The 18,459-nt window shown below is 37.4% G+C and overlaps 2 protein-coding genes across 4 annotated transcripts in view; both read left to right on the top strand.

The window, feature by feature from the left end:
- LOC135693376 (uncharacterized) overlaps positions 1–18,459 on the top strand; it is a 48,187-nt gene that overhangs the window by 29,692 nt on the left and 36 nt on the right. Inside the window, exons 31-38 of one of the 3 annotated variants that reach the window (XM_065211836.2) lie at positions 445–540; positions 1,437–1,515; positions 1,790–1,912; positions 2,430–2,842; positions 4,539–4,607; positions 4,803–4,844; positions 5,475–5,577; positions 7,084–8,169. In XM_065211836.2, the coding sequence (XP_065067908.2) occupies positions 445–540; positions 1,437–1,515; positions 1,790–1,912; positions 2,430–2,842; positions 4,539–4,607; positions 4,803–4,844; positions 5,475–5,543 (891 nt within the window). In that variant the 3' untranslated portion in view covers positions 5,544–5,577; positions 7,084–8,169. Of the gene's footprint in view, positions 1–444; positions 541–1,436; positions 1,516–1,789; positions 1,913–2,429; positions 2,843–4,538; positions 4,608–4,802; positions 4,845–5,474; positions 5,692–7,083; positions 8,170–18,459 lie in introns of those variants that run through there. The other 2 variants (XM_089111552.1, XM_065211835.2) reach the window with 2 other exon arrangements.
- On the top strand, positions 8,373–18,431 carry LOC148958976 (uncharacterized). Its single transcript, XM_089111553.1, has one exon. The coding sequence runs from the start codon at positions 8,515–8,517 to the stop codon at positions 9,664–9,666; it is 1,152 nt and encodes a 383-aa protein (XP_088967679.1). The 5' UTR covers positions 8,373–8,514; the 3' UTR covers positions 9,667–18,431.

The following is an 18,459-nucleotide window of genomic DNA, read 5'->3' as shown; positions in this document are numbered from 1 at the left end:
CATCTAGCAGTTTTGGAATCTATCTACTTGAGCTCGAAAAATCCGCTATTGTGTAGACAGAAGGAGTTCGTTTTCACCTTAGCACTCCATTAGTAAAGCTAGGCGCACACGAGAGCATTTTGCCTAAGCAAAGTGTCATTTGTGGCATTTTTCTTAAGCATCGCGTGCACACGTTGCTTATAGGCTTATTTAATCTACAACTGATTATATATATTTCCAAGCTATACATTTTTGATGATTTTTCTCATGTTTTATGCTGTGAAGCTTGTCAGAAAGAAAGCTTTAGCATGTCTTGAAATGTTTTTTTTATTCAAAGCAATTTTTAAATTTTGTACCAGCAAATAATTGTTTGCAAATTTGAAGGTTTTTTTCTTCAAAAGCAGATATGATGTTAGAAAAAAACAAGCAATATGTATCTTATGCCATCTTTGATAATATTCTCAGGTTGATGACAAAGAATATGAAAGCCGGTTGCTTGATACTAAAAACAAGGCACTTCATCAACGCATGGCTGATGAAATAGAGAATGCATTAAGTCAGGTCAGATTCTGTTTTCCGGTTTTCGTAATATCTAGTAAAGGGGTCCTTTTGTGGATTTAAGAAGCCAAAATGGCCCTCAGTTCCTCGCAAAGAGGCTTCATCTTTCCCCTCATTTGCTGTAACTACCTAAGGTTTATTTTAGACGCAAATACTATTCGTAATAGAGCTTCCCAGCTTGTCTTTACAAATATACGCCAACCAATAGACCTATTTAAATGGCTGTTAAGGCATCAAGGACATTGTCTGCTTTTTGAATACATATGCATCGAGAAGTATCATTGTTAACTCTTTTAGCGTTATAAAAGGCTGTTACGTAATCCGTAATCCATAGCTGTATAATTCTCAGCATTTTCTTTTTGAACTACAATTTTAACTTTTTGTGTCAAATTACATTGTAAACATGGAATTTATATGTTCTGTTCTTTTGTAAGCAGGACAAGCTGTGTGGCAGCATATTTTATGTACTGGCGCTTTTGCCCTATATAAAGTATTGAAAATGAAACTGACATGAACAATACTAGTCCACCTTCTTCAAGGAATTTCGTATTAAGAAAAATTGATTGGTGAAAAATGATATATATATATAAAGTTCAGTTTGTTAACACAAGGTGCAAAATAGCTCGGTTGAAAGATCTAGGGAAGCCAATATTATCCGAAAAGTATTCTTTCAAATTTAGCATCATCATATCGTTCAACCTTTGATCTTTTGCCAAATTATTTTCACAAGCATCCAACGGCTAAATTTTCTGCTCACAACCCCTTGCAACAAATACTTTTAAGGGGATCACTTTTTTAAGAGGTCAATAAGTTTGGGGTGCCATGTTTGCCCATGATTTGAATACCTGTTACATTTTCACCATTCAAAATTAACGCTATTCAACAATCTTTCTATACAGATTTCTAATTTGAAAAGGACGCTTGGTTACCGAGAGCAAGAGCTGGCATCCCTTCGAAATTCCACAGAGCCTCTCATTGGTAAGTTTCGGCATTTTTAGATCGAGGTCCAAACTGGCTTTCACCTTATTGTTGAGTCTCGATACATATTATTTCGACGTTTTTAACTATGCATCTTAATCCATTTTTAATTTTAAATATTCTGAAATTTGATTAATGAATTTGATAGTTTTCTTGAAAAATAAATATTATTTAAAAAATCTTGATCTTGGTCATTCCTGCCAGAATTCTTCGGCTCCAATCCTATCTCAAAAGGTTGACTGCAATTTCATTGAGTTTACATCCATTTTTTCAGCCGAATATAGAGGCAAGATTTCGAATCTTCTCAATCAGCTGCAGGCCAAAGAAGATGAACTGACGCGTCTACAAATAAAATTAAACGAAACGCTGAACGGGTCTCATTACGTCACAGTCAGTGGTGCGTAATTTATCATTTTGTACTCAAGTAAAGAATCTCATGTTGTTTTGATATTTCTCACAATTATAACGTGTATTTTAGTTTAATGTCTTATAAGAGAAAAATTTTTAACTTGATATAAATAGCATATTTGCATTCATAACTTTCATAGCAAATTTATACACAGGGTATTTTTCTTTATGAAAAGTCGATGAAGGAAAATGCTTCCCAGTTTTTATCACACAGCTCATTATTGTCATTCTGAAACGTGCTTTATAGATCTTTCCCTGAAGCAATCTTTATCACAAATCTGCTCTGTGGGTTTTGCCTATGCACTTATTTTAAGTAGCCACCTCTTATAAATGACAACTGAGACTCTTTGAAACGCTCTTCTTTTTCATTTTTGAACAACTGCACATCTTTTGAGACATCCATGGATTCATTCATAGTCGTGATGTTGATCCAGTTGTATCGAATGCGTAACGTAGTTTAGTGAAAATATTATGTCGCTGTTAAAAGTGTGTTTAATCGATTCTAGATCCTCGTTTTGAGCATTTGCTTCACGAAGTAGAGGTTTTGAAGAGCTCAATAGCCAACTTGCAAACAAATGCAACAGCCGTGTTGTCTTCTCCATTGCAAAGACTATCTGCAAGACCAACTCCACAGCTTTACACCCCATTGAGAGCAAGTGCATTAGAGCTGAATTCGAATTCACTCCCACAGTCAAATGGTTACCAGACCCCTGTATCGACTGTTCACCATCATCACTACGGTGCTGAAAAGGGCATCCCTGTCGAGAATGTCCTTACCACCACAACAGCACCTAACGGCTCCCTTCATATTCATCATCTCAAGGATGATCTAAACAAGAGTAAAAAGAAGAAAGGAAGCCAGAAGAAGACAGTTACCTATGATGATGAATATTGCAACATAGCTGAGCATGAAGACCTGGTAAGATTCAGTTAATTTTTTCTTAGCTTCAGTAAAAAGCAAATTTTAAACTGATGTCTATCTTTTGATAAATAAACCCATACTTAAAGGCGTGCTTTAAGATTCTTACTTTTCAAACAAATCTATATCAAATTGTAGTAAGCTTCTACAGCTGAAGTAAAAGTTCAAATTGGTGATAACTAAATTTCACAATAAAAGGGGGTAGAGTTGACATTTGAAGTTGCATACCATATATTTGTGGTAGTTGAAATAGTCTAATTAGACTATTCCAGATTTTGGTCTTATAAACCTTACAACTCTAGATACTTTATTAAAATAATTTCAATAAATAAGTTTAAAGTCTATAGGGGCAAGTTCACATATTCTGCAGAACAATTTTTTCTGCAGCTGATAAAGAGAGGTACATTTGAATATGTGTCACGTTATCAACGGAAACAACTTTATTAACCAAACCATTAGACGAGTAAACAATTCAGGCAGAAAAATACACTTTAATACTAGCAGTTTAGCGTTCAGCTCATCGGTATTCAACATAGCAATCAGTCACACAACACCAGTCGCTCGTTAATCTCTTACAAATGCAAATTCCGCTGAAATTTGTTTATTCTCCAACTCCAAAATTTCAATCACACAACAGTAAATTCAATTATGTTTTTATCGTCCGTGTCCAGGTCTAAGAAAATCTTACTTATTTAGGCCACCGTGATATACGATCGTACAAAGGCCAAACTCAGAGTGCCTCATACAGCCAATTCTTGTTGTTTACCATTTCTTTCTCGCGAACTTTGGACTCCGTCTTGTTACAAATAAAATTTATGCAGCTCAACTGAGGCAAGTTTTGCTGTCAATAATAATATCATTGGTATTGCCAAAGCAAGCAGGAAATCCACATTCACATCGCCTCGCCATAATACTTGAACTGGCCTCCTTGCTACTTGCTAGTACTCTCGTCTCAGTGTCTCTAATTCTAAACAGAACGAGAATGCAAAGGGCAGTCCTTGGAGTCCTGCTCTCAGAAATAGCAGAACCAAAGGTTTTCAAAACAATGCTCTTTGACCCACGTAGGTGAACCCTTGACCAATCAAATCACTACTGTTTACGAAATGTAATGATGATCATTTCGACGAGGTCCTGCTCCTGAGATTGAGCAGGACTGCTCTTTGTTCTAGACTATTGTGAAGCAGGACTAAATTTACCAAAGCCCATTGTGAAGCAGGACCAAACATAGGGTATCATAGTTATGAGCAGGACCAAAATACAGGGTTGCCGTAGTAGAGACCAGGACCTTGAGATTAGCACGGGATGCCTGTATTAGCTGGCGGAACTGGGGACTGTTTATCAAATAGAATTTGAAACTTCCCTTTTGCAATGAAGAAATTTTTTTATTGTTTACAGTAAATGTTATCTTTGGAAATTCTTGGTCCTGCTCAGCAGGACCAGCAGGACCTTTGGCTTCGCCATTGGATACGATACCCTGTTATTAACGATAAGAATGGACGATACGATACCCTTTTAATGCCAATTTGGGCATTTCCAATTTTCTGGTCCAAAACAATGGTCTTGAATTACCACCCTTCCAAAATGGAGATCGTTGAGAGGTTGTGCATCACTTTGTCCCTAGATTCCTTTGCATTTACTAGCTTTGTTTTCTGTAACTGATTGATAGTAATAGTATATCCCTCTGCTTTCCTTTCAGAGTGACCACGTGAATGCCCTAGAATCGAGGCTTAGAGATAGCTCGCTTTCTCGCTCAAAAATTTCATCGGTAAGAGCTTTTCTGAACTTGATATCTCATTAGTATTTGCAATCTTCAGCAGAGGTTACCTTAATGACTGCTAGGTTATTGCTAATTTAGGCTTTAACTTAAAAACATAAGAGTAGAATTAAGTTTTGAATATTCGCTGCTCAAACTACTGCTATTTGTTGACCATTTCTGATTGAAGTCTTTTTTATTTTGTAGAATTCTCCTTTGAAACTTGAACTGAAGCAACTAGAAAACAAGGTGTGTTAGTTTTTTTTCTTTTCTCCCTTTATATATTTTACTTTCTTCTTTATCTATCGTTTTATGAAGGTATTGCTACACAAGGTGGCATTGCAATCAAGAAACGGTACTTTCCCCCTAACCTTTGTCATCTATCATTCGCAAAAGTATGTTACGATTTTGCTCTAATATACAAATGCCTATCCCATAGGTAATGCCCGTTCTTCCGTTCGTTACGCTCCTCCTGTCTGTCTTTATGTCTATAAGGCTGGTTGCAATGTTGTTTCTACTGCCTTCAAAGATGTCCCCCATTATCTAATTTTTTGTCCTACTTTTTATAATGACTTTTCGATGGTGAAAATTCCATAAAATGCTCACCAGTAGAACTAGTTATTTCTAACGAGGAAGTGGGTTTGGTTGTTTGAATGTTCCCTATGTAAGCTTTTAACAGGAAGAAGTTTCAAGGGCAACTCATTTCCTCGTTGGTTTTTTGAGATGTTAGAGATGTCAATGATTTTAATATTGTGTAGTTTCAAGTAAATTATTTGCCAATTCTACTTTATTTGTATGAAAACATTAATTCTCTGTTGTTTCTCAAAGTAAGAAAGTGAAAGAAATTTTTACATTTGTGATTCTGAAATTTTGTTTAAGGTTGAAAGTGCTCTAACACGACGAGCCAGGATCAAACAGCTAAATAGATCAGGTTACAAGCATGTTTGAAAGATTTTTGGCAAGGATTTCATAATCAGATTTTGTAAGTAATTTGGATTTTAATGGATGAGCTTTTATCAGCGATTGTAAAAATTGTTAACTTGTTGAATAGTATTTTGAATTTATATCGTGGTTTTGTATATAAATACAATATCAGTAGATCTATTTAGTCATTTTTCTAAAATGTTTCTAGCTAAGAGTTTTAGAACTTTTCAGACTATATAATAGCACTAAGAATGAATTTAATGATTTTCCCAGGGGTATAAGTTCAATTCATGCGCTTTACTGAGAAAAGCATTAGCGTGGCAGTGTTTGTATCTTTGGTAGTAAATTTGTTTGGGTTTAAGTGTAGGAATACGTGCCTGTAGCTGACATTTTTGTATGGCAAAAGATTTTCGGATTTTGTCTTTTTAGTTTGACAACTACACCTGGCAGATTTTTTAAGAAAATACCAAAGCCTTGCATATTTAACAGAACCTTTTTTTAAAATGCCCTTTTGTGCTGACGTTTCCTTAAGCAGCAACGGCCGTTGTTTTTGGAATAATTAGCGAGGATTTTTTTTGCCTGAAGTGAAATCTTCATGTGATCAAAATCTAACTCTTTGCTCAAATGAATCTGAGACTACAGATTTGCGTCAAAGATATAGTTCTTTCTAAAATCGCATTGAGCAGAGGGATCGCTGGGCGATGTGCCAAGGGCCCTTTAGCGCTGCTCAAATCAATCTCAGACTACAGATTTGCGTCAAAGATCTATTTCTTTCTAAATTCGCATTGATCAAAGGCTCACTGGGCACTGTTCCAAGGGCCCTTTAGCGCTTAGGGGCCCCAAATATTCTGAGATTTGTTCCTAAGTTGGTCGAAAGGCTTGAGACGAAAGGTTTTTATAAAAGATCTTTGACGCAAGATCAAAATCCAAATTCCAATAACTCCATTGCAAATAAAGATAAAGAAGAACTGAATCTTGGCAAAGAGAAGCAATTTGATGCGCTGAAAAAATAAGGGCTAGACCCCAAGTCAAATTTACCCCTAAATGCTTTTTTTAGACTGGGGTGCTCGGACCCAGTCCATTCAAGAACAATAAATCATAACGCTGAAAATTAGCATAAAGAACTCAACTTTGGTGAAGATACGTAGTTTAATTCGCTGAAAAAGAGAAGATTCAGACACCAAAACAAAGTTGCCCCCAAAAGCTATAACGATAAAAAGCTAGAATTTGTTATATATACGTAGTTTGATCCGCTCAATATGTTGAGAAACAAATCCTAACTCGAAACTGCCCCCGAATGCTCTATTTGGACTAAGAGTACTTAGAACCCTGTCCCATAAAGGGATATCCTTTCACAACTCGACTACAAGAAAAAAGGGTAAAGATTTGAAATTTTTTCACAGATACGTAGTTTTGTGTGCAGATTAGGTTAAGAAACATATATTAATCATTTTCTGAAATTTTTTCCTAAGATGGCATGAACAGCAAAGTCCGTTGCAAAAGGGCTTTTAAAATTCTCAGTACGAGAATAATTCAATTCCCAAGACCGTTTTTTTTCTTATAGGTGCTGCCTGATATTATTAATCAGGATGCACGCTCCCGGTCAACAAATGCTGCCGTCAACTCCACTGCTTATAGAAGCTTCGTCATCGTCCGTTGCCATTTTGAACAGTTGATACTTTCAGCTAATTGCATAATTTGTGAGCGTTGCATAAATTACCACCAGATTCCGGTGGAAACTGCGGACAGGATATTTATCAATATTGCACAGTCCATAAATGTGGCAGCATTTGTGGACTGGGGCGCAGGCTAGCAAAAGACAAGCTCAGCTTGTCAGAAAGCTAAGAACTAATGGTGTAATACCAACGGCAGCCTTAATGCACTGGGCGTCTTCCCATAGCCTTGTGCCGACAGCGATCTGGGATCCAGTTTGTTATTGAGTTGGTGTGCCCAGATGAAAGGGCCCTGTTTCGGTACAGGCATTCTGTACTGTTTATACCCACTTATGTATATATGTTGTGTTATGTGATTTGAGTCCTTGCTAGCTCATCCGCCAATCCACCAGGTAGAGCATTTCGAGACTTATGATCAGTATGCTCCTTTACACCTTGGTGCCCCGTCACCCATGCCCACAGAGATAATGCCAACAAAGGTATGTTAATGTGCTGTAGCAGTGTATATTGCACTGATTTAGTGTAACCATAGAGGCATATACCATACTTTAAATGTATAAATATTTATGTACATGTATCTATAGAGAATAAGGGTTTGTGACCATATGTTTTGTAATTCTTTGTCCTTTATAATAATACTCCAGTGTTTTAGAGAATTTGACGGTTGTAAATGGTGCGATTGTTATATGGTATAATGAAGTATAAAACAGGACCTTTCAATGGAAACAAATTCCAATTGTGTGTTTTATTAGATTTGAATAGTTGTGACCGCGATAGTCTGATGACCTTGTTGAACTGTTCATTTATATCATTGAACGGATATCCCTTTACGAAGAGGTTGTTTTCTACTTCTTGTTATTTTAAATATAGCTCCTTGTCACTGGTGGTAACTCTTTTACTAAGTAAAACTAAATGACGGCTGGATAGGGCCCAAGTTCCCCAGTCCAAAAATAGCATTTTGGGGGCAAATCTGAGTTAGCGTCTGTTTCTAAACTTTGATCAAAATACGTACCTGTGAAAATTTACAGCTCTTTATCGTGATCTGAAGTAGAGTTGTGGTATCAAACGACAATCTTTTTTCTAAATTAACTCTCGTGTAAAAAAGCATGTTTATCAGCTAGTCAATTGTGCTGCTAATTATCTGCTTCTTAAAAAGAAAGTATATATCTGAATATGATTTTAAGTTTTACAGTAATTAGATTTCCTCGATTCACGTCATGTGTGGATACACGATTTGCGGCTCGCAGCGTCATGTTCTCCTTGAATACACACACATTCTCTGGTGATGTGCATTCACGACTACAAGATTGGAGTTGGCAAAAATGGATAAACTTAAATTTAGAAAAGCAACCACTGAGGATTATTTTGGCATCAAAGAGTTGTCTATTGGAGTTTACAATGATACTGACTACGCAACAGCTTCCTTGCCTCAATGGCTTACTGACTTGCGGTGGGTGATATTCGTGGCGGAAGACATACGCGGGCAAATTGTTGGATTCGTTGCTTTTCATCTAATTGATGATTGTCGCACAGTCGTGGAAAGAAGTGCTCGTTTGGAGAAATCCTATCGTGGAAGAGGAGTCTTTATACAATTTTACAAGTTTGCCATTTCTAGTTTGAAAGAGCAGTATCCTTTGCAATCAGAAATATCGGCAAGGGTTGTGGTGCCCATAGGACACAAGGTTCTTCTTCAGCGCTCGTACATGACTGTTCTTTGTCGCCTGGAATCAAACGAAAAGCTTTTATTAAACAGTGAAGGCAAATGCAATGACACTGTGAATGAAACTTCACCATTTAAATTTCTAGCACAAGCAATGCTTGATTGTCATACATGCAAGCATACCGTTTTTAGGAATGGAATTGTCGTGATTGGGGATGAAATTTATCGTCTCAGCTGTGAATCTGATGTGCAATACTTGATAAGTCGCCCTAAACTTTTTTGCGTTACTAAAAGCCAAGAGTCGAATGACGGAAACGAAGATTGCAGTCACTTTCATCGAATTCCGGTTACACCTTGCAAGGAAAATCCCAAAATGAAAGCAAACACCAGCAATGAACCGATAAGAAGTGGGGAAAAGACAACCTTTTGCCATGATGAATGTCTGGGTGACAACAATTTCAACTGTAAATGTGACAGACCTTGTTCAACTTCACAAAGTACAGATGTAGGTACAGCAGGCTGCAGGATGCTCTCAAAAAGATTTGCATTGTTGGACCTTACCAGAAGAGATACAAATCTAGGTTTCCCTTTATATTCTGTTGATTTCTACGGATCTGATGTAGCTTGGGCAACCGAAACGATCGTGTCCCTGGTTCGTGCTGGCTGGGAGGAGGCAGAATCGAAAACATTTTATCTGACAGTGCAGACACCGTTAGATTTTGAAGAAGAGATGCAGCAAACCTTTCGTCAGCTTGGATGTTGCGAAGTGATGTATAGAGATAAGATGTACATGTTGGAAAGAGATTTGCGTTAAAGGACAATTTGCTATAGCAAAGCTGACTTAGAACGTGCTTTTTAAGCTAAACATTAGTTGAAAATGAATCTGTCTTTTTCAATTGTAGGCTGTAGAGATATGTAATCGACTTCAAGTTGACTCGATAGAGCACCAAGTTTTAGATCCAATCTGTCGAATCTAGCTAAGGTAAAGCTCTACAAATTTTACTTGCTTAAGTGCCACTTGAAGTTACGAACGACTGTTTTAGGCAACCAAGCGGCTCACATATCTCATCTTTTTGTTTACATCTAGCCCTTTCATTGTTGATATTCAAATTTATCGATTTGACGATTTGTATTCAATTTATTATATTTGTACTTTCATGATGCTTTCGACAAAGAAGATGGTTCATATCAGAAGCTTTAATTTTTCTATGATGATTTTTGGCTCTCAAACTTAGCTACTGGCAAAACTTGCTTTACCAAAACCAGCAGCTCTTCGATTGATTTCATTTTCGAAAATTGGATGAGAAGTTTCCATACAATCGCATTTTTAGCCAGTTCATACTTACACAATCACATTGTTACAATTCTTAATCCTTGACTGATAAAGTATCCTGACCACAAAAAGCTTGACCCAATTATATTTCGTTCAGATATTATTAGAAGTAATGTTGTCGCCTTGGAGGACTTTGGTGATTGTTGTAATCATCTAGCAACCTCCGAAATGTAGTGGACAAACACGCTGTTTTGAAACCCGAATAGCGCGAGGGAATCACTCACCGTCAATTACCCTCGCAAAACCAATGTTACACAAAAAGGACAGTTCAAGAAATCGGTATACTTTCACAACCTCGGCCCTTTTGAATTACGGTACACAAAATGCTTGCTCGTTTTGCAAAGGTCCGCATTCTTCGGCCAAAAGTAACGTACAGGCAACAACTACAATGTTTGTTGATTCCAAAAATGCGGTTCTTTTACATACCGCCAAGGCGTATATTTCAAGGCCCAATGGCTGATACCCCGAGCAAAAGGCCGTCGCGCGTTTGAATTTTGACTCTGGCAGTCAACGGTCATACATATCTACAAGGCTGAAGGACTTTCTAGCCCTTTCCAATATTTCTAATATTACTTAAAACTGTCGCTGCAATAGTTGCAAGGTTTCGTCTGAACGCAATCGCTTTTAACGTCAGAACTTCAACGTCTGAATCCAATCGCTTTAACGACGTTGAAAAAGCGTTCCATATGGTGTCAGTTCATTTATCTGATAGGGACCTTCTTCGTTTTCTCTAGGTAGTCAGTTCAAATGTTATGTACAGATCTTGTCGTGATGCTTTTGTGATCCCATGTTCACTGTTTCTGTTAAATGCAACCTTGAAGAACCCTGAGGTGTGTAATAAACTTCTTAATTCGCTTCATACTGATGATGACGTAAACTCCGGAAGAAATTCTATTGAAGAATTTTTAAATCTTTACGAAGTATCTAAAAACCTCACGCTTGAATGGGGTTTTCTACTCCGAAAGTGACAGCCAAGCTCTAAAGAGGTTAAGGACAGAATCAAAACTTTTGAATCCAGTTCTAGCGACTGTGGAGAAAACATTTTATCTACAACTGAAGCAAATCAATCTTTTGCGAAGTCAAATTTATCTTTGGAAGAAATTGATAGTAAATCAAAATGGTTCCTAGGACTAAACTGGGATCTCGAAGGGGATGCCTTAGCTATCAGAACTTGCAAAGTTCGCTGTTGAATTGACTCCTACAAAACGCAACGCATTGAAGATAGTTGCAAAATAATTCGATCTACAAGGTCTCATTTCACCGGGGACAACTCCTCCGGGGACAGCAAAGGTGTTTTTACAGAAACTCTTCAAGGCAACAATGTCTTGGGATGAAACAGTGCCTGAAGCACTTGACAAAGATGGAAATTTCCTATCTCTAAATTGGATGAAGTCGAAACTATTTACGTGACAAGGTACTCTTTTGGTTCCATCGAAGAGAGACCTGAACTCGTTGAACTTTTAGGCTTGTGAGATAGTTCTGAAAGTGCATACGTAGCTTCAGTGTATGCCAAGAATCTTAAATGACTGTCAACGGCAAAAGTCACGTGAGATTGGTTATGTTCAAATCAAGGGTAGCACCTATATCCAGACCTATTTCTAAAACTACCATTCCAAGACTAGAGCTGCTAGCTTGTCTAATTCTTGCAAGATTAATTGATTAATTAACTAATTGACGAATTTGATTTCGGAACTCTTATTAGATACGGGGAGAAGGAAAGAAATGGGAGATGTTTGTTGAAAACCGTGTGCAAGAAATTAGAAAATTGGTCAATCCTAACCTAATGTCTCCCCGGGAAGGAGTCTCCTGCAGATTTTCCTACTCGCAAATATGATGTCACGAGACTGCAAATGAATGATCTTTGGAGGTCAGGCCCAAAATGGTTAAACAAAGATCTCGAAGATTGGCCTAAAATTGATTGTAGTAGTGAGATGCCGAAGGAATGTGACGGATAAATCTGCAAAGATAATGTCTCACAGGACTGTCAAACACTGTTTTGCTCGCTGATTGTGTGCAGAAAAATTCTAGAAGAAGTATAATCAAATTTAAAAATTTCAGCAGTATTAAACGTCTTTATTGCGTTACTTTTCATAACTGCAGAAGGAAAATTCAGAAATTCAATGGAGAGCTGTCAGCTGAAGAGATGGCGAAGGCATGATTGTTGTGGATCAAATAAATTTGAAATGGCCTATCTAAACACGAAAGCAAAGAGTTTGAACAGCAACTAGATATTTCCAAAGATGAAGTCGAAATTATTCGTTACGAGGGTCGTCTTAGTAACGCAGATATACCTTTTGAAAGCGAATTCCCAGCACTACTTCCCAGGGATAGTCACCATATAAAGTTAGTGATACAAGATTGCCAGAAGCATGTCCTTCACGGTTGAGTAAGAGAAACTCTTTTAGAACTACGTAGTCGCTTGTGGATAGTACGGGGAGAACAGATTGTCAAGAAAGTTATCGGCAAGTGTACTCTTTGCAAAAGGTTACAAGGAATGTTCTACGGAAATCCTAGAGCCGCGGACTTACCGAGCTTTCTTGTGGAAGATTCTATACCATTCAATTCAATCTGAGTTGATTTTCGCGCTACTGTACACCTTGAACTAGTCGATGAATTATCAGCTGATGCGTTCCTCGTGTGTTTTCGTCGATTTACTGCACGTAGAGTTGAACCGTCCTTAGTCATATCAGACAACGCTATGACTTTTAAATCTGCATCAAAGAGGCTCGTGAATTTGTCTAAACTACCAAAAAAAAGAAAATTTCTCGCAGAGCGAAAAATCAGTTGGAAGTATAATCTACCCAAGGACTCTTGGTTGGGTAGATTTTTCGAGAGATTGATCGAAAGTACAAAGTCATATCTGAAGAAAGTAGTAGGATCAGGAAAATAAAATCAAAATAAATTGAACAATGTTCTTGTACTTTCGATCTTGTCGAGATAGAAGCTGTCCTAAATTCGCATCTTTTGACCCATTTGTATCCTAAGATCTCTCTTAGCTTTTAACACCATCCCATCTACTTATGGGTAGACGTCTTATTTCTTTGCCTTATTCAGTGCGAAAGAAGTTAACAAGGAGTCAGAAGATCAACAAGAATGGGAAACGAAAGAGAACCTAACCAGAAGAATAAATTATCTCTTGTTAACTCGCGAATCTTAAATTACGTTGGAAGAAAGAATACTTGTCAGAACCTTGTAAGCATCACCGAAATCTAAAACGCGATGAACATAAAACTTCCATACATCAAATCAAGATGATATTTCGTCTATTCTGGAATCTCGGAAGAATCGAAGCGTTGATAGACAATCAAATTCGTGGTGCAAATGTAGAACTCTCAAACGGGAACGTTATAGCTCGACCGCTTCAGACATTATACATACTTGAAGATATGTTCGGAACGTTAAGTCGCAGGAAAAATACCGTTGGAAAGTCGCGACATGAACAACAAAACCCGTACGAACAGCAACAGTTGTTGGTGTAGAAAAGAGACATTAAGTTGACCAATATTACCTAGCCAAGGGGGAGTGTGAGCGAGGCTTCATTGTTTGTAGGTGTGGCCAAATCTGAATTTTTTATCTGAACTCTTGAGAACAGTTGTCTCTTTTGCGAGCAGTCGTATATTGTCAATCTTACGAAGAATGAATAACTATAATTTGATAAAACTCTGTTAAATATATCTATAAATGTCAAGCCGAATGGACTTTGCTTGCTGTATGATGTTCTATGATGTTATGGTTATTTCTAAAGACAACCAACTTTTTACCCTACAGCTTTTACGATCTTTATGTTAATATTTACACTTGATTCTGAGTTCAAGTGGGGCTTCTTAAAATGCCTATGGGTTCTAAGTTTAATTGCAAAATAAAAAGGCCTGTCACAGAGCGTTGAGAAAGTATTATCCTAGATCAGGTTTGACTCAAGGGCGTCGCCAAACGGGGTTGCGGGGGTACCCCTAACATTTTGTTCGACGGCACATTAAGTAATTTTGCCGGGCAAAAGTAACAATTATTTGTACTCACCCTGTAACCTTTTTGTAACAATTGTGACGTAAAAACTTTCAAACCACGGAACTAAAGTATGAACTTTGAAATAAACACGCATAAAAGCAGCATATCACACCCTTAAAGACACGCCCTTGTTGTCGGCAAAAATCACTTCTTCACCCCTCCAAAAAATATTTTTGGCTTCGCCCCTGGTTTGACTATTAAAGGATGTTTGTTAGTCCAAAGGGAATATGCACAAGTTGCGTAATCAAAAATGATATATCCGAAAAATCCCCTACTCTCTAAATTATACTTTCAACAAGTGTTAACAATCGGTTGGTTCCCACTATGGGTTAACGTGAGATAATTCTGAGCTAAATTGAAAATTAACTCATGGTCTAAATTCAAGTTAACTTGAGATAGTGTGAAATAGCGTGAGATAACGCGAGCTATCTCAAAATTAACCCATGTACCGATTCGGTCTCCACTTGAGATAGAATTAGGTATGGAAATTTCAGAAATCACATTTTATTTGAGTCTTCCAGCTATGGCGGGCGTCTTACAAGAACAACTTATTTTACTTCTGCTTTTGAGAATACTAAGAAGGAAAATATTTTTTGCTAGAAGTGCCGTTCGCGATCTGCGCCAAGGTTTTCGGTACGCAAAGTCTACCAAAAAAGATATGCGTTTGGTGAATACGACCACTTGGAATGGGAACTTAGAAATGAGAAAATGTTTCTCTTATTTCACAATTGATTTTTTTTAGTAAAGAAAACTGTTTTCAACATCTGAAGTAATACTCAGTGCAAGTGCGTTGCGTAAAGACCCCATTGCAAATTATAGCACATTCCCTTCCCACGCATCGGCTTCTTTTGATAAGATGTTATCTCAAGTTAACTCATGAGCTTGAAATAAAAAAATTTTGTTTCCAAGCTCATGAGATAACGTGAGATAATTTTTAAACCATGTCAGATCACAAAATTATCAAATAGCTTCCGTGCTTGGGTAAAAATAGGGAATTAATTCTCTTTGGAACTGTGGAATCATTTGGTACTTTTAAAAGGGAATCTAAGGCCACTGAATGAAATATTTATCATTGTTTTGCTCAACTTATTTTTTGGAAACAACTAAAAAAACTCTAAAAACATACATGTATCAAACTGATAGTCTAAGTCTTTTGCGTGGAGGGTACAACCTGAGCTTGAAGGATTTTTTAACTTTGAGTTTTAGGACATCTTCTATGGCTCTACTAACCCCCAAGAGCTCTAGCAATCAGTAAATTCAGTTGTTTAATCGATTCTTTATACTACAGTCATACTGTTATTTCTAATCACTTACAGTCTTAGGTGCATTCAATAGCAAGAAATAATTCTAAAATAATGTTAATGCGAAGCTAAAACCTTGTGAAATCAACTCTTATGATGTTCTCAAGAAGAAATCAAAATAAATGCTGCAGATTGACATGTTTCTAAAGAGTAGATATTTTATAGACAGGGAATTTTGCATAACCATCTTGCAACCAGCCTAACCGAAATTTTTAAGGTTTAAATCATTAAGCCTCGGGAACCTTCTGGCAGAAGACCGGAAGTCATGTCCTCGTTACAAGCTTTTCTGACGGTATCATCAGGTTTAAAAAATTCGAATGTCAAAATTTTGCTGACCGTTCATTTTTTATGCTTCCAGTAAAGCGACTTCTGGTCACCTACCAGAATATTTCCAAGGCTTAAAATGATCAGTGGCCTTTATTTTTATGATTTAAACTTTCATCGAGTTTAAAAAAACAGTTGGTGTGGGCCAAATTCTCTTTGCAGTTGCGTGTTTGTGGCTTTTCATAAAATTGCCTTGCCTAACTTATAATCACTTTTAGCATTGGCGCCATCAATCAAAGATATGGTCAGAAACAAAGACATTTTAAAGATAAGAATAACTTAATAAAGCAATGTGGATAAAAACATGTTGATGATGCTATTTGGTGTTCTCGTCTATTTCGTTGAGATAATATAAGCCAAAAGTATTTGCGGTAGATTTTATGGGTATTTTTCCTAAACGTGAAGTATGAAAAGCCTTTTAAACCCCTAAAAAGATTGAAAGATTAAAAGAACAACCCAAATGAAATATGGTTGGTATCTTAACAGGTCTACAGATCAATAGTCACTTGAGTCAATGCTTTAGATCAATTGTCTCTTATATCTTCAAGTATTTGTAATTACAAACGTACATGTCCACCCCAGTCCACCCCGTGGCGACGTCACTGAGTAAGGCTTCTCGGCAGTGGCGGCGCCGAGGGTGGAGTAGTTGCCCCCACTTTTGTCAAAACATCGTCTACATACTTCTTCTACAAACGGATTGAAACGCGCTAGGAAGGGGTAGTTCATATTTCCTAAGGAAAATTAATCTGGCACAAAGCACTGAAATGAGGAAAAGAGGGGCGTGGTCTCACATGGCCACGCCCATTACCTTCCCACTCTGCAGTAGCTGGCACCGCCACTGCTTCTCGATGCTGCCACAGTTACGATACTGCTGTCAAAAACACAAAATATGTTCTTTTGAAGATGTAGAAAACCTTGGAGAATTTGCTGATCGCCTTCAATGAATTACACAATAACAAGGAATTGGGAAACTTTGTAATTTTATCTTAATTTCGCTTAATTGGCTAAGACAATTTGCCATTTGAAAATTTTCAAGTTTGAGAATATAACTTGAGGCAAAGGCGCACCAGGATATTTCCCGCTGTCCCTCTTAGCCGGTCTGCTTCTGTTTCACATGACCTTTGATCGTTTACGTTTATTAACGAACGGAAATTTTCCACACTGGTCCGAGTGATAGTTTACAAAGCGTCAGGCAACCACGTAGCTGTAGGTGTCGGCTTGGGGGGGGGGGCAAACTCGAGCAAGAACCATACCTCAGGGGGGCAGGCTTTAAAACAAGAAAACAGATATATAACAAACAGATGTATTTGGACAAAATCAAGGTCATGGAATTATAAATATGCCAAATTTTCAAAATATCATTTGGAAAAATAGTAGCCAGAGGGGGCAAGCTGTTGTGAAACTGATTTTGGGGGCACAGCCCCCCGTGCTCCCCCTGCAGCTACGTGGCTGGCATCAGGCACAAAAATTTTGGAAGGTTTACTCTAACGCAACTTTAGATAGTTTACTCCTAGGTAGTAGCAGTTCTTCTGGACTGGGAACCTTTTTCTGTTCATTTTCTAGGTGTTTTATTTTGTTTTATGATATGATGTATTTTCTAACTTGATAAGTTTGGATTTTTATTACCCCTTTTATAGTTATTGATATCTTCTCTGAACCATCAGTAGAAATAAGCAAGTTTTTTCTAAAAGGGGCGTTTTCCGGCGTTCTAGAGGGCGTGGCCTCAAAATATTTTAGGCAGGCACATTTCAGCTCCTCCACTTTTAGACTGGTACGCGGTCCCTGCAAAGCTTTTTCGCTCGTCCACATGTGAACGCTGCAAACAAACAAATGAAGTAGCATGATACCTGTTTTTGTTTGGCACTTTTTGTATACTTTTTTCACCATTTTTGTTAATTTAGTTAATTGAATTGACAAATAGATATATCTTTAATGTCGATATTTGTACTATCGGTCGAATCCAGGATCGTAGAGGCCATCTTGTGCAATTGTTTCGGTGATTTTCTTGCTACGAGGTATAAACTTAGCCAAACAAAATCAATTCTTCTTCTCACATAGCCTTTGAGAAAACCTAACAAGGCAATTTTGGTTCAAATGCATTAAAGTAAAGCAAAAATTAAGCTCAGCAAAACAAATAGCAAGGTATTGTCTCAAATCTTGCGAACTTGTGAGATTTTTTATGTTCACCTTGTAGAGATTTTTGACGTTTGTAATTGCAAAAAGGTAAGCGGCTCTTATGTCACTATTAACAAAACCATCTACGCGAAAAATCATTAGCAGTGTCCTCTCTAGAGAGCGTTTTCGAATGTGTGCATCTATTGTTACCTTAAAATAAGACGCCTTTTACATGTGGGCGGAAAGGGTGAACTTATTTAAAAAGTGTACGTTTACCAATGTAGACGAATACGTTTGGACGGGGTCTTAATGCATATGGCATATTTAAGGATGCCTTAGATCAAATCTGTCCCTATAAAAGCGGCGCGAGCAATCAGAGGGAATAAACAACACAAATCAAACAATCTAATATAGTGTTGTCCAAGGCTCTGTAGTAGGTCCTATCCTTTTTAATGGATATATATGTATGACTTTTTCATGTCTTTTAAACATGCAACGTTTTAAAATTACGGCGACGACAATAATACGC

The sequence above is a fragment of the Rhopilema esculentum genome, chromosome 11 (genome assembly GCF_057945365.1).
Source record: "Rhopilema esculentum isolate cy_ngs chromosome 11, ASM5794536v1, whole genome shotgun sequence".
Lineage (NCBI taxonomy): Eukaryota > Metazoa > Cnidaria > Scyphozoa > Rhizostomeae > Rhizostomatidae > Rhopilema > Rhopilema esculentum.
Note: the sequence above shows the minus strand (reverse complement) of the source record. Positions and strands in the feature narration are given on the sequence as shown.

What these genes read in the sequence shown, in the direction of transcription:
- LOC148958976 (XM_089111553.1), top strand. Translation starts at nt 8,515, where the DNA reads ATGGATAAACTTAAATTTAGAAAAGCAACCACTGAGGATTATTTTGGC.